At 39.5% G+C, this 15000-nt stretch overlaps 1 protein-coding gene across 1 annotated transcript; it reads right to left on the reverse strand.

Moving 5' to 3' along the window:
• Positions 1–4833: 4833 nt before the first annotated feature.
• Positions 4834–13110, reverse strand: LOC138006303 (uncharacterized). Its single transcript, XM_068852546.1, has 2 exons — positions 12788–13110; positions 4834–8760 (listed from the first exon to the last, which is right to left on the reverse strand). The coding sequence occupies exon 2, from the start codon at positions 8755–8757 to the stop codon at positions 6700–6702; it is 2058 nt and encodes a 685-aa protein (XP_068708647.1). The 5' UTR covers positions 8758–8760; positions 12788–13110; the 3' UTR covers positions 4834–6699.
• Positions 13111–15000: the final 1890 nt, after the last annotated feature.

Raw genomic sequence — 15000 nt, forward strand, 5'->3', positions numbered from 1 at the left:
GATTTAAAGAACTTGGCCAGACAACTAGGATGCAACTGCTTTAGTTAAGCAGGATATGTAAAAATTGTTTGTCAGGTGATCTTTCTTTAACAAGGTCATCTCTATGGGTTTATGAGTGTGCTGGGGGCCATTTTAGAGACTGTCATTAAAAGAAATGCTTTAAAAAGCTATTTTACTGGGATCTTACAATGGCCTCTTAGAAATTAGTGAGATTTAACGAAACCTTGAAAGCACAATTTTAAGATGAATGTTACTATGACCGGTATCTTGAAAAGAGAAAAAGCCGACGCCTACTGTTATCACTTACTTCAAAGATGCGCAAAGTTGCTAAATGCTTAGCCCTTTTAAAAAATGAATGGGTGAATCGTCAAATCGACATTGAGCCGCCTCCATTCGAATGTCCGCTACGAAACAGTTACGAGAAGTTTCACAAGATATATACAGTATATATTGTATTGGCCGATGTTCACTATTTTTGGAGATTTTGACCACAAACTTTTATATTATCATGCTAAATATTACACCAGGTTGCCGACAAAAGTTTTTCCATTTGTTCCAAGCAATTTTAGAGGGAAAAAACTAGTTTATTTAGATATTTGATTCAATCGGTACATTTCAGCAAATCGCTTCCGAAGTATATGTTATACAAAGATAACATGAACAACAAACACTAGCAGTCAGCATTTCACCTAGACTTTCGAAAAGTCCTTCGTCTAGATACGCGTGGAACGAAGGACTTTTCATACTTGATTGGCGCCAATTTAGCGACCCAAAAACGGGTCGCTGAGCTAGGCCAATCAGAGTAGTCCTCCTGGACCCCAGGGGATAGAGTTGTCAATCAAAATTTGCCACACGCAGTGAAGCGTGATTTTCAAGCATGCTACTAAGGCCACCGGATATTCCAAATTACGCGACCATCAGAGGAAAATAATTGAAGAATATCTGTCTTGCATAGATATGTTTGTGTCTTTTCCAACCGGAGCTGGGAAAAGTCTGACCTTTGAACTAGTCCCGTACGCTTTTGGTCGTTTACTTGGAGCGGGTGGCAATGCTATCGTCTTCGTAATTCTTCCACTGATTTCACTCACGACAGATTTGGTCTCTAGCCGGTCGCTATTTAGGAGACAACACATTTAAAATCTTAAGTATAAACGGGTGTCTGGAAGTCCCGAGGCGATTCTCAACGACTATCAACACATTTTTCGTCGAATGGAACAAAAAATTTTAAAATGCATGTGTATTCATCGACGAGAGTTATTGCATCGCTAAATGGTAAGCTTAAGTTTCACTAAGATGCATCTTTTAATCCCGGTCTGGTACCCCGGGGGGGGGGGGGGGGGGGACTCCCTTATAAGGCCTTAATGGGGACGTGCGGCCAGCCAGGGTATGTTTTTTGGGATTTTTGTCTTGAAAAGGGTATCGAATTCATCATTTTTGTCTTAATCTGGGTAACGATTTATCAATTTTTGTCTTAAACTGGGTTAAATGTCTTAAACAGGGTATCAAAAATCGGAATTCTGTCTTAAAATGGGTAGGAAAATTAGCGATATTTGTCTTAAACAGGGTCAGGGTATGAGGGGCCGCGCCGTACCTCCCCACCCAGGGATATGTCGAGTACCCCCCCCCCCCCCCGGGTCTAGTACGTCTCCTACACCTGAAGCGTACCTGATCTTTCATGAGTGAAATCAATATTGACTTTCTTGACGATTCGAATCTTTCCCTTACTTGCTAATCTTTCGAATATATTAGTCTTTCGTTTCTATCAGCACAAATCACGGCACAAGTGTTGGTCCAGAAAATACCACTAGAGGTCTCCTTTCCAAGCGGCGACTCGAGATTGAAAAAGAGCTTTCGTTTTATTTCATCTTTGTTTCTGATACCTTTAGCACAAAGTTAACAAATTTCCTCTTTCGATTTCGTAGAAACAAACATGTTCTACTGTTTTCGTCGGATTGCGCCATCAAGTTCAGGGCTTGCGAATGACGTCATCCCCTTTTTGGCGCGAGACGCAAATGAAAACTTTGCAAGCGAGACAAGTCGACCTCTTGCGACTTCGTCGCTCGCTCATTCACTTCGCGTACGAAAAATCACGATTCGCTCGCCGAAACATTTTCTTCTGGGGTTATCGTGAGGTCGACTTGCGGCAAGTCTACATTTCACCAAATGAATGTAAAACTCACATGGCATTTCGCCCACATGATACACGTATGTCGAAGCTCATAAGTCATGGCAGATCAAGCTTGTCAAGATTACATTACCAGTTTGAGCTCTGCGTTTGTTTTGACACTTGCCACAGCGATCTTCAATTCCATCTTTTCAGTTGTTGCAATCGTTGGTAACATCACCGTCCTTACAGCAATACGACAAACACCTTCGATGCAACAGCCCTCCTTCATGCTTTTGTCTGGACTCGCTGTGGCAGATCTCGGAGTTGGTTTGGTAGTTCAACCTTCTTTTACAGTGATTCACATTCTCATAACGACAAAGCACTTCGACCATATTTGCTCTCTTGTGACATTTTATAACATTTCCTCTTCGTTTCTATCTGGAATTTCTGTAGCCACAGTCGCGGCTTTAAGTATGGAGCGGTTCTTAGCACTCAAGCTCAATCTCAGATACGAAGAAATTATTACGGTGAAAAAGACAAAAACTGCGTTGGTCTTTATCTGGGTCAGTGTTGGATGTTTAACAAGCTCGTGGCTAAAAGGTTTTCAAACATACTTGGTCGTGGCTTGTGCATTTTTGTCGATTTGCAGTGGTCTTATCTGCTTTGCTTATGTAAGAATATACTTGGTTGTCCGACAACAAAAAGCGCGAATTCAGGATCAGTTGCAGCATAACCAGCCGAAGTTCGCGGAAGAAATAAAAACTGCCTTTGCGACGTTTATTTTAGTCATCGTATTTACACTATGCAGCGCCCCTTATATGTGTGTCATGATAATTACACAGATAATACAGCCACAAGGAGTTCATTGGTTGGCTTTAAATTGTAGCGTTTCTTTAATCCTAGTAAATTCTAGCATCAAGCCAATGTTATACTGTTGGCGTAACACGAAAATGCGCGGAGCGGTTAAAAACGTTTTATGTCACTTTGGCGACGTCTTGAAACGGAATCTGTAACAGAAACGGTGTAAGGCACGCAAGAACCAAAAGGACCAAACTACCGGAGCTGAAACTGAACCGGTTACTACTCAAAGAAGCGACTCAAGACGGTATTGCTTTTCCGCTACTTTTTCCATTTCCAGCTAGGATAGAATATGAAAAGGGCTTTGTAAATAGACGGTTTAATCATGGTGGACGGGATGATGTACCTGTCGAAAGAGAAACTAAAGGAAACACATGGTCAATTTTTACCGTAATGTTTTAAAAATTTAACATACTGCAAGGGATAAGTTTTTTTAGTCTTGAGTAACGTGAATAACCGCAGGTGTTGCACGGTTTAATGTCAATGCTTTATGTAGATGTCCTTGTCCAGATTTATAACAACTTGTTTTACTCATTTTCGAAGTGATGAAAAAGTGTTTATTACACATAACATGAGAATTTTATTCCATAAAGCTCATTTGTACAAATCTATACGCTTTATTTTCACATGTGGAAAAGGCTTATACAGCCAATCAGAATGGCATACAGCTATTTCACATGTGGAAGTATAACCAATCAACGATAGTTCACATGTGGAAGTATAACCAATCAACGATAGCGTAAAGGCGTTTCCATGCCAATCACTCGTGCATCTCGTGCAAATCGTACTTTGTTATTGAATTAAATTAAATTTGCATTTGGTTCTATTGTTAGTGAGTTTTTGTTTCTAATTTGCGTTCAGAAAACTATTTTAATGAAAATTCTCGTCTTATGTGTGATAAACAGTTCACGACATAGAAAGTGCTTTGTACGGGGTTTTATTCACACGTTGTTTGTGTCAAAAACCCTCACTCGCTCGTTCCTCGCTCGTTCGGGTTTTTGACAAAAACAACTCGTGAATAAAACCCCGTACGCCGCACTTTCTATGACGTAAACTATATTTACCAACCGCTAAAACACGCATGTGGTGTAACATGAAACAAGATATGAAATTGTGAAAAACAAATCATGATAATGTAAAATTTTGCAACAAAAATGGTAATGTAGTAGAGAAGAATTATATTAAAGCACGGAAGTATCGTACAATGAAGAGGAAGCTCGCGTTTTATTGGCTAATCGTGTTCGTTACCTTGACGACACCTATATTCTCACATGTGAAAGATAAAAAAGATATGTTCACTGCGCACGGTGAGGATGTTATTTTTTAGTAAAAGGAGAAATCCTGGTATTTCATCAGTATCTACATAATAAAACAACTTAACAAATTCCACTCTACCATCAAATTTACGTCCGTAATATCAGAGAATGAAATCACTTTCCTCGATTCAAAAGCGAATCCATCCTGGACTCACTACAAGCCGACTGGGAACTTTCAATATACACACTTCAACTCCTGCCACCCCCAAGGCGTAAAAGATGGTTTCATTAAAGATGAGCCAATTCGACTGCCTAGGACTAACTTTTCAGTCGAAAACAACAATTGAAGGGAGCCAAAATCAAGTCGCGTTGATATTGAGTCACTGAAACATGATGACATTTAAAAATATGGTTCCTTGTTAGTAAAGCCATCCAGGGTTGCAATAAAATTTGCGAAAAAATCACACTTTTTACATTTGTTAATAAGTCTATTTTTTCACTCCTCTGACTTCCACGAAACGTCATCATTGCCCATTTATTCCGTGCGCGCCTAGTTCTGGCAAATCGAGATTTTTTCCGGTATACCAGATATGTAATACTATATCACTGTAACTCTATATACGCGCAAGATGCAATGATGCCTCCTCGGGATTTTGCCGCTGCTGGGGCAATAAGTTTCAACACAAGGCGTTGTCCCGTTCACAAAATGATGATTCCGAAAAGTACGAGCTGAATGCTTTGAGGATTATGACCTCATCGTAAACAGAATGAATTCGGCATGAAATACAGACCCTGCATTCGCGTACAAAGGAAACAGAAGCTTCAAGAGTTTATATCCAACAAACTATTGGCAAGTGTAAACCTCGTTGGATGAACTGCTTTTATTTTACTTTCACTTAACACAATATAACATAGCAAATTGTTTAGACAACGTAACAAAGCTCACAAATATGACGGAATAGTTCCCTTTCGAATCCATCAAAATGTAACATGTATTCGGGATATTACAATAAATTCAATCTCTGGTAAATACGGTAAAGGTGCTGCAGAGTTTACAATGTAAATCAAAGTATTATAAATTACTTTGGCCGTTCAAAAAAGCCACAGACGGTTAGACGAGTGAATAATGACTTCTAGCCAATACGCGCACCACACGCTAGCAAGTTACAATTGGTTTTGCTTTTAAATCTGATTGGCTGAAAATCTGACACAAGCCTGTGCAATCAATAACAGCAAATAAAAGCTAAATTACTTTCGACAGTCAATTGAAAACCTTAATATATTACATAATACAAAAACTTTATTTACCAACTGCATGGGTAATCCACAACTTGAAGCCATGATGAACAACAGGCTTCTTCACACATACTAAGATTCTACCTGATAGCGAGGGTGAAAGGCCACCAACAAAAAAAACTCAGCAAGTTTGTTTATTCATTCCCTTTGTTTGTGTCCTCAACGCCTTGTCAACAAGCTAAGTATCGAATGTTCTCTATAAAAGTATGTCGATACAATAGTGCACATTCATCCCTGAAATATTTCGTTAATCAGTTAAAATCTCCCTTGCAAATGAAATGTGAAATACTTTTGGCATTTCTCTAAGCATTTCATCAAAAAATGATAGCAGTCGTGTCTGTGGAATCCGCTATGTGCTCCCAAGTTTTATAACCTGTCAGTGAGGTCTTCGCACCATGAGTGCAAAATCATTTCGGTTTTGAGTAATAAATGACATGTTTTATAATCTGAGGACTTTAAAAAACGCTAAGGGCGATTTTTTCAGAAAAATGTTCTTTGATTTGCGTTAATTTGTTAATTTCAATTTACAGTGTCCCCAATTAGGGCTCCAGTGCTAGACGATTAGACACTCAAATAAAGTTTCCTTTCCTTTCCATTTATCTGTCTGGGTTTCGAAGAGCAAAAATTCTCAAAGCGATAAACTCAGCCTTTGAAATTGTCTTACGCACTATGTATTCAGCCAGCTTAAGAATTTGATAAGATATTACTCTCATACGAAGGTTCAGAAACCATTTTCAACTTATTTCAAATTATCATATGGTTCGTACAGCCCCCCGCGCGCTTAAAACTACTGAGAAAAGTCACGAATGAGGGCGGCACGCATTAAACGCGTGGACCCGGAAAAAGCCATGCGAGGACCACGCGCTGTGGTAGTCAATGCTTTACTCTGAGCTACCATGCACGTGTTAATCACATGATAAAAGGCTTATTGACTGAGTTTGGTGGGGCCGGGCGGGAAAATATTTGGCCGGTCCTCCCACTCAGTCAATAAGTACATCATATTATTGCCATTCGGTATATACTTGGGTTGAGATAAAAATGTACGATCAAGGTCAGTACGGCGGCGTGGTGCGAGTGTGCGATGATCCTGGGCTAAGAATGAGCGAATTTCAAGCCAAACGCCCATTAAAGCAATATGGTGCCGAAGAGGATCCTCAACAATGGATACTGACAAGTTCGTGCTTAGGGCGCATTTGGCGAGCAGAAACGTGAAAGACTGGAGCAGCGGATGACTACAGAAGCAACGTTTGACTGTTCTCTTTGCTTAACAGCTTCACCTCCATTTTCAGGATAGTTTACAAGATAACAAAGCGAAGGTAGTAGCATAAAGCTTACAGCCGTTGCAATGCACTCTGGAACGTCACTGACGTCTATAGGAAGAGTCACTTGTCCCTGATCAGGTTTAATTTCTATCACGCTATCCTCATTTGGACTGATTTGGATCAAAAGGGAATCGTCCGTCTTTTTCACATCACACCAGCCGTGTTTTTCTCCCAGTTTGAAGAACCTGATCTTTGCAACATTTTCCTCTTCGTCTAGAGACATTTTATTGGCCGTTTTCACTCCGATACAGATTCCCCAGTCTGCTGCATTTCCTCTAATGAGAAGTACCGTTTCGCTTCCAGACTTGGTAGTTGTGAGAAACTTGGACGAGTCTTCTAAAGGCTCACCTTGACTGGGAAACAACGCGTTATCAACAAGCTGTACATACGAAACGGTTTTGCCATCATTATTAAGAACTTCCAACACCATGACATCCTCTGGCTCAGCATTAACCAGTCGACAGCTGAAGGCAGCGTCCCCTCGATGACCGTATAAGTGATAAAGGGATAACTCACAAGCCACCCGTCGTAAACAAAAAAATTCTCGCTTAAGGAATGATCTTGGAGCTGACAAAACATCCACTGGATGATCGAATTTAGCAAAATCTGGCTCCGGGCTAATTGTAAACCTGTATCTAAGAGGCTTTGGGGACACACAAGTCCGAAACGTTACGTACGCTTTCCTGTTTGCCGGACCAAAGATCGGAATCTGTATGCGGAATGAATGAGCTATTGTATCCGCGCTAAGAGCTGTTTCCAGATGTTGTGTAAGGTCGATCGCATGACTAAGTGTTGGAGTCTTTGAAAACATCTTCTTCTGCCGAAAAGAAAACATTATGTTGTTCTTGTCGTCTGTGTTAACCATAAATTTTGCAAGAGCTTCTTCGCCATCACCTTCAAAGCTGTTACTGAGGCCTTTGATTCTCTTCTTCCAAATTACTTCCTTGTTACTGTACTGCAGTCTGAAGGAGAAGGTTTTGCCATTTTCAAAATTTTCAGTCTCAAATTTCACAAGTTCTATTTCAAATTCAAAGACAGAAAATAATCGATATGCTTCGGTTGGTTCAGCTGGAAGAGCGGGTCGAGGAGCCTCGCCTCGAAATGTGGCTCCAGGTCTGGAGTAGGTCAGACCACACTCTTCCCACACTGATTTTGTTTCTCTTTCTAGTGCCAAACGCTTGGAGATCTCCAAAATATTCATTGTCGCATCAGGATGCTGCAAGACGTGTCCAAGAAAATCTTTGATATCTTCTTTATAAACAGAGGGATGAAGGAGATGAGTGGTCCAAATTAAGTCCACATCACAGCATGGGACAAGCTTCCTGTCTGGATTCTCCCTGGTTAGATATAAATGCTGCTTATAGCGTTTCAAAGAGGACATGAGAAACATCGTGTCCCCATGATGGGGAAGAGATACATTAAAATACAAATTCCTTAAGCGAACACAGGCTTTCTTGAAATCACATTTAAGTTTTGAGTTGTACTGTTGAACAGAAGCTGGAATGTTATTGAAGTCGACTTCAAATGGTTCGTTTGGGTACGTTTTCTCCCAAATCTCTCGACCTCTATCAGAGGATTCCTTTCGTTGCAGATATGTATGGATGCGATGATTGACTTCTTTCTGTGCGATGGTTTTGCAGTCTTCTGTATAGACACTTAAATCCAAAATATGCGCTTGCCAAATCCATTCAATGTCCAATGGAGCTTGGATTTCGTCGCCTTGTATGTCTGGGTTGTTGAAGAGTGGTAACCAAAGTGACTCGTATCTCCTTAAGGCGTTTTGAAAGGCAGGACCTTCAAGAAGATTTGGCTCGTGATCCACAAGATTTAAGAACGTCAATTCGTTTTGAGCTGCTTCAATCAAGTCTATATGTGATGGAAACACGATGCAATCAAAGGTTTTCGTCATTGGTGTCATGTTCTGCAAACATAACAATGAATGCCGTTATCTAATGTGATGTATTTAAGGCCTGAAGGCATATAATACCAGAGTTTTAACCCGTTTTTACTAGCTAACGAAAACACGCGACTCATTGATCATACTACGACACTTACTTCATGCTGTAAACTTTATATCACTCATTGTCCCAATAAATCTTTGCCATTTTAGTGCTCAAACAATCATTGCAAAGGCCACGGCAAAGCAACGGTGTGCTAAGTACTTTCTCGATAATTTCTTGAGTTGAGCCTTCATCCTTTCTCCGGCACCACCCACTTTGACGAAATTGTCCTTACATTACATTTGTTGTGAAATTTGGAACATTCCTGTGACGTTATTAAATAGTGGGATGAAAGAATCTAAATACATTTTGAACGAGCAAAATATCAAAGCCTATATCTGGATGATGATATCAGGTGTTGATGATATCATTTTACGTGACTTTGCTAACACCCAATATGAAGTCCTACAGGGCTCGGTCCAAGTCACCTCGGAGAAAGACTGTCGGAGACCGGAGAAAACGCATCTTTGCAGTGGATCTGTTGTGGTTTCATTTAATTTTCGGTTTAAATTTTGTCAAACCAGTTTATTTCTTTCAAACCAGTTTGTTTTTTCAAACCAGTTCGATTATGGTACTGGGGTGCAGGGATAGCGCAGTAGTGAGAGCACTTGCCTCCCACCATGTGGCCCGGGTTCGATTCCCAGACTCGGCGTCATATGTGGGTTGAATTTCTTGGTTCTCTTCTCTGCACCGACAGAGGTTTTCTCCTTGGTACGCAAGTTTCTCCTCTCCTAAATAACCAACATTTGACTTGATTTGTGTTAATTGTTGATTTCAGTTTTCAGTGTCCCTCCAGTGCTAGAACAACCAGACTCTTAAAAAAAGTTTCTTTCCTTTCCTTTTTAAAGCATTTTTTTCATATTTTTGGTTTAGAAGTGCCTCTGAATGGTTAGCTTCAAACAGAAAGTGTGGGCCATGATCACGATAGTGCATTTGTGCCTAAGGACTGCGTCAGTTTGAGTTTAGGGTGGTCATTATGAAATTGCGTTTTGTTTTCTGAAGGTTAGGGTTGTGGTCATAAAATGGGTTGGTATTTAGGCCTAATCAGTGGATTTCTGACTGGTTAACTAAGTAATGCGGTTTGGGAAACAGACACTGTCCACTAAAGTAACCAAGTGTGTAGATGCATTTTATGTTGTAAATTTTAATGCGAATACAAGAAATAAAGATGCAGTCAAAAATAGTGTTGTTACTTCACTTCTTTGCAAACTGAACAAATGCTTCTGACAATTAAGTATTGTTAGCTTGCTTGCAAGCAGCTTTGAACGAAATTTCTTTGCAATAATCGAGCTGTCCAGCGCAGAAAGAAATTCCATTTTGTCTACACAATTTGGAGTAGAATCGTCGCCGTTTGAAGCCATAGTTTGTAGGAGATTGTGATGAAAAATAAGTCCTGTTCGGTTTTTTTATGAATATTCTGATGACTCCAGGGATTTTAGGACAAATAGGCCATTTTCGAACTTTCAAACATTGAGCTTGATAGTGAGGCATAGAGGACAAAAACAATAGAAACACGTTGGAATGAAAAATATAAAAAACCATCCACTTACCTTTGTCTTTGTCTTCAGAACCTCTCTTTCAAGCCGAATGTTAATATATTGAAAAAGGCCTATTATCGTCTTATTTCTTCATATTCAATAAAAAAATTTATAATACATCGCAGGCTATTTTTTGCATTTGCTCGCTTATGATTATGCAAATAACTACGAATACTATCCGAGGTAAGTGTGGGACGCAATAACAATTATTCGTATCAACATTTATTTGCGGGATTTGTAACCAGTTCTCGGTGGCTCAGTGGTTCGAACCCTGACAGAAAGGTAAGACATATTCTCAAAAGAAAACTTGTAAGCAGGATTTGTAGACAGGGGGTGGCAGTAATAGTACTTGGGTTATTGCTAATGTACAAATGAATGGAAATTGGAGTGAGGATAATCGGGAAACAATAAGGGAAAGGTGAAAGGTAGGAGAAAAAGATCACTCTACCAATGATGTTTCATTTTCATACCCCCCTTCCCCCCCCCCCCCAAAAAAAAAGTCATGCCCCTATTTTTAAACCACGCCCCAAGAGAAAAAATCCCTTTTCAGACAGTTGATAAAAAAGCTGGTTTAAAATTATATTCCTGGTTTAAAAAAAATCAAACTGGTTAGAAAAATATAAGCTGGTTTCAAAAAAATTCAACCAAGAGGAAAATTAATCCACAACAGATCTACAGAAGCTGCTGAAGCAGATGCCGCAGCATGAATCCTCTATGTCGTGGTTTGCATGCAAATGCCAGGGGAATGCAGGAGAGTCGAGTAAGTGTCAGGTAATTCGAAAGAGGTCAGTGTAAAACGCAGACTGCAGACTGCAGACCGGGGGTAAAATGTAGACTGAGGTTATAACGTAACTGTTGAAAAAGCCCAAACCCCTTAGAAATGCTGACCTTAGGCCTAAAACAATATTCAGGCTTAACTGTTAGCATTTCTAATGGGTTTGGGCTTTTTCAACAGTTAAATTATAACCTCAATCTGCATTTTAACCCCGGTCTGCAGTCTGCAGTCTTTATATTCCATTAGTTCGAACTAATATACGAAAATTTTCAATCCGCTTCCAAGGCCCTAAATTTTTCAATTCTCTTGACAGTCAAATTAAGTCATCTGGATCTACCGCTCAGTTTTGCAAAAACCTTAAAAGATTTCTTCTTTATAGTTAGTAGCATCAAATTCTTCGAAGTATTTACGCTTTTGTATTTTTGTGGATAAATGTGTGTGTGTGTGTGTGCACTCTTTCGTCTTTTTAATAATATATTGTATTACGTCCCAGTGCTATCTTAAACTTAATTTCTTAGTCTAATTTGAGGAAGCCCATAGCTCCATAAGCTCTTATAGTTTCTTTATGGGCTTCCTCGCCTTTTTTACAATTTTTTGTATTTTCGTTAATAAATCGGATATATTATATGTAATCATGGCAAATAAAAACCTTGAAACCTTGAAACCTTGCAGTCTTCGTTTTACACTGTCCGATTCGAAAGCCATTGACGCAATCAATCAATCGTTCTTCAGTCTCAAAAAGCAGATGACAGAGGGTTCAACACTTGCTGATCACCAAGTGTTGAGAAATGATAAACCGAGCCAAGTAGTCGCCTCAGCGCATGTCTGCATGAATTGTTTACGTTCACACATATGGGCCAAGAATGTTGACAAATGTTACGCAGTTCGCCAGGCCTCATGTCATGGCGTCCATTCCCTGTGTCAGGGCTTTTCAGTTTTTTTTGCTATGTTGGGGCCAGCTCAGCAGTCGATCAAAATATGCTCAGTCCAATAAAATGTAGACCATGAAACATTTCTTTGTAGGTTTAGAAACCTTCGAGTAATAAATTATGTACTTTCGTTATGCCCATATTTTTCTTATCCAACTTGTTTATCACGCAACAAACTGAACGTTACAGACGGTACAGCCTTTGACACTGAACATACTTTAAAACGTCCCGCAAATATGATACAAAGGCAATGCCAGATATCAGACCAGGCCTCTGGTCAGAAAGACGTTCAAGTTAAAGATAAAAGCTGGAATCGGCGCACGAGCTTGAAATAGGCCAAGCAGATAGTCGCAAAGGATTTCATATATGAACTGTATTAGACGTATTAATCAATCAGGCGATCGCGCTTGAGCAATATCACACGAACGACAACATTGTAAAGTATGTTTCCACTCCTCGATCGTTTCCTGTTTCTATCAAGTAACACGAATTTTAAGTTGAGCTATTTTAAGGAAAGGACACGGTTCCCAAGAAGAAACTTTTAGCAGGAATGGGATCAAGTGGCACGAATATATACACCCCCAAGACATGAACTGATTAGTCGTTTACGAGACGATATATAGATAGTTCAATACGTAGTTTTTGAAATAACACCTGTGCAACACTTTTTTCTATAAAATACTTCTTATTTAGAAGACCAACATACCTCTAAAAGCTGAGAGAATTGAAGATGGGCGATTGATTCGAAACCGACTTGACTCTGTTGTGAACCTTTGACTTCACACTAGATAGACAGCAAGCGACTTTTCTAACGATCTGTCATCAGAGGGATCAGTTCATTGGAAGCCTTGTTTTTCTTAGAGTTTTGAAACCAATATCCTGCCAATAAAGACTTCGCCTGCTTTGAAATCACTATTACAAAAACTCGTTTTCAAGCGATTCATCATACAGAAGCTGTCCTGAAAATTAAATAGAACACGCAATAAACAGATCGTGTAACTCAAATAGTTAATCCGGAGTTTGTGGCACGCCAACACTGTTTGACAGGGATCTTTGTTGAGTGGTTTGCGATGATTGACCGGTGCGTGCCAATAATCCTGATTGGAGGTGGGATTTCACGAAAAAAAACATAACTTTTATTTGTATTTCCATAATTATTTATAGTATCATTGCAAAAGCATCCACATTTGTAAAAACCCTAGTGGAAAACAAACAAAAAATATAGTTACGGTAATGAGAGAAACATTACTCTTACAATTATCATAACCAGCATACATTGCACTTTGTTAACCTTTGGTAACTGCTTTAAACGAGCAACATAATGCAACTTACTACTTTCAATCAAAGTGATACTTACTCGACTTACATTATTGATTGTAGCGGTGGAAGTGCCCCTGGAGAATTGAGAACCAAGATATCGCTTACTATCGTTTACTGGAGACTACAGCTCGCTGCATTCACTTATACAAAAAAGGTAAAAGGCACCCAGAAGATTGTGGCTCTTTATTCTCAATTTGGTAATTAATTAAACGTTAGTAATCGCAAGAATTCATCCAAGTGTGGGACGCATTCATTAAACCAAGTCAACCATATGAAGTATTTACTTAATAAAGGAACAAAATTAATCTGTAATTTATCATTTGATTTGTCCGATTTTAGACTCAAAGCAACGTCAACTTTCAGATTATCTTTGCATTACCATAATTATGTATAGTATCAATGCAAAAGAGGTGGGCATTGGGGTCTATTAGAAACCGAAAAACCGCTCAAAAATTCACCCAAAACCGAAAAACCAAAGTAAATTTCGATTAAAACCGAATACAAACCATCAAAACCGAAAGTTTAGAGAACCGGATTTCCAATCGATCTGATACATTAATTAGTGACACCTGCAGGATACGGACTAAACTATGTTAATTTCATCACTGTATGTGGACGTTATTTGTGAATCAGGCACATCTTCTAGTCTCTGTTTAAATTAGGGATTTTGCAATAGCAAAACGTTATCCTATACCTCTGAAAACTAACATCGGAAATCAAGAATTTTGAGAAGTTAGAGATTAACTTAGAGATTTGATTAAAATCTTGGGCAATCAGTTACCTGCGACCTGTATCGACTGCACAATCTAACATACAATTACACAGTTTAGTTGTTATCTTTTTGGTGGTCATCGGGAACTTAGTCACGGTGACGTTTACTGTGGTAAGAAAAAAGTAATTGACCTAACTTTTTAAAACATGAGTCTATAATTGAACTCACTGCCCTTCCATATCGCGACCTTCCTTTAAATAGAACGTTTGTAGATGCCCCTGACTCATCCTCAGCTGCTGGCCTTGGTGTCATCGATACTGATGTCAACGTCTTCGTCACTGCTTTCGTCGAAGAATTGGTCTTCATTAGAGTCACTGGCTGCTTCCTCTTCACCCTTGTTCAGATCTCCACCTTGCCTGAAGTTCATATGCACTTTATCACCAACTTCGAGGTGGCGTTGATAAAGAAATTCTGCCAATGTCCCGTGCTTAGCAATTGTTGTCTCTTGCCGCACTGTCCTTTGTCTTACTACTGCACCATATGATGAGGGTAGAGGTGTCACCAACGGTACATTTTGAAGAGACATTGCGGTGTTGGGTGTTGGGTACCAGGATCTTCGACTGGTGAGATAATACGCAGCCCAGTGTGAAGCGAGTTTCACGCTCTCCTTCACAGTTGCACCAAACGATCTAGCATATTGCTTCGATATATCATCACTTTAAATACCACGTATTCTCAGTGCAATTAAGTCTTCCAAAACTGACAGCAGGATAGGGTCAATTACGACAACATGGTTCCCATGGCCTATTTGTAAATGAAGACCCTGGGAACAAAGATGACTCTCAACAAGGATTTTTCAAGGTCGATTAGGCTTTAATTTCAGTCCT

This window comes from Montipora foliosa, chromosome 6 (assembly GCF_036669935.1).
Source record: "Montipora foliosa isolate CH-2021 chromosome 6, ASM3666993v2, whole genome shotgun sequence".
Taxonomy (NCBI): Eukaryota; Metazoa; Cnidaria; class Anthozoa; order Scleractinia; family Acroporidae; genus Montipora; species Montipora foliosa.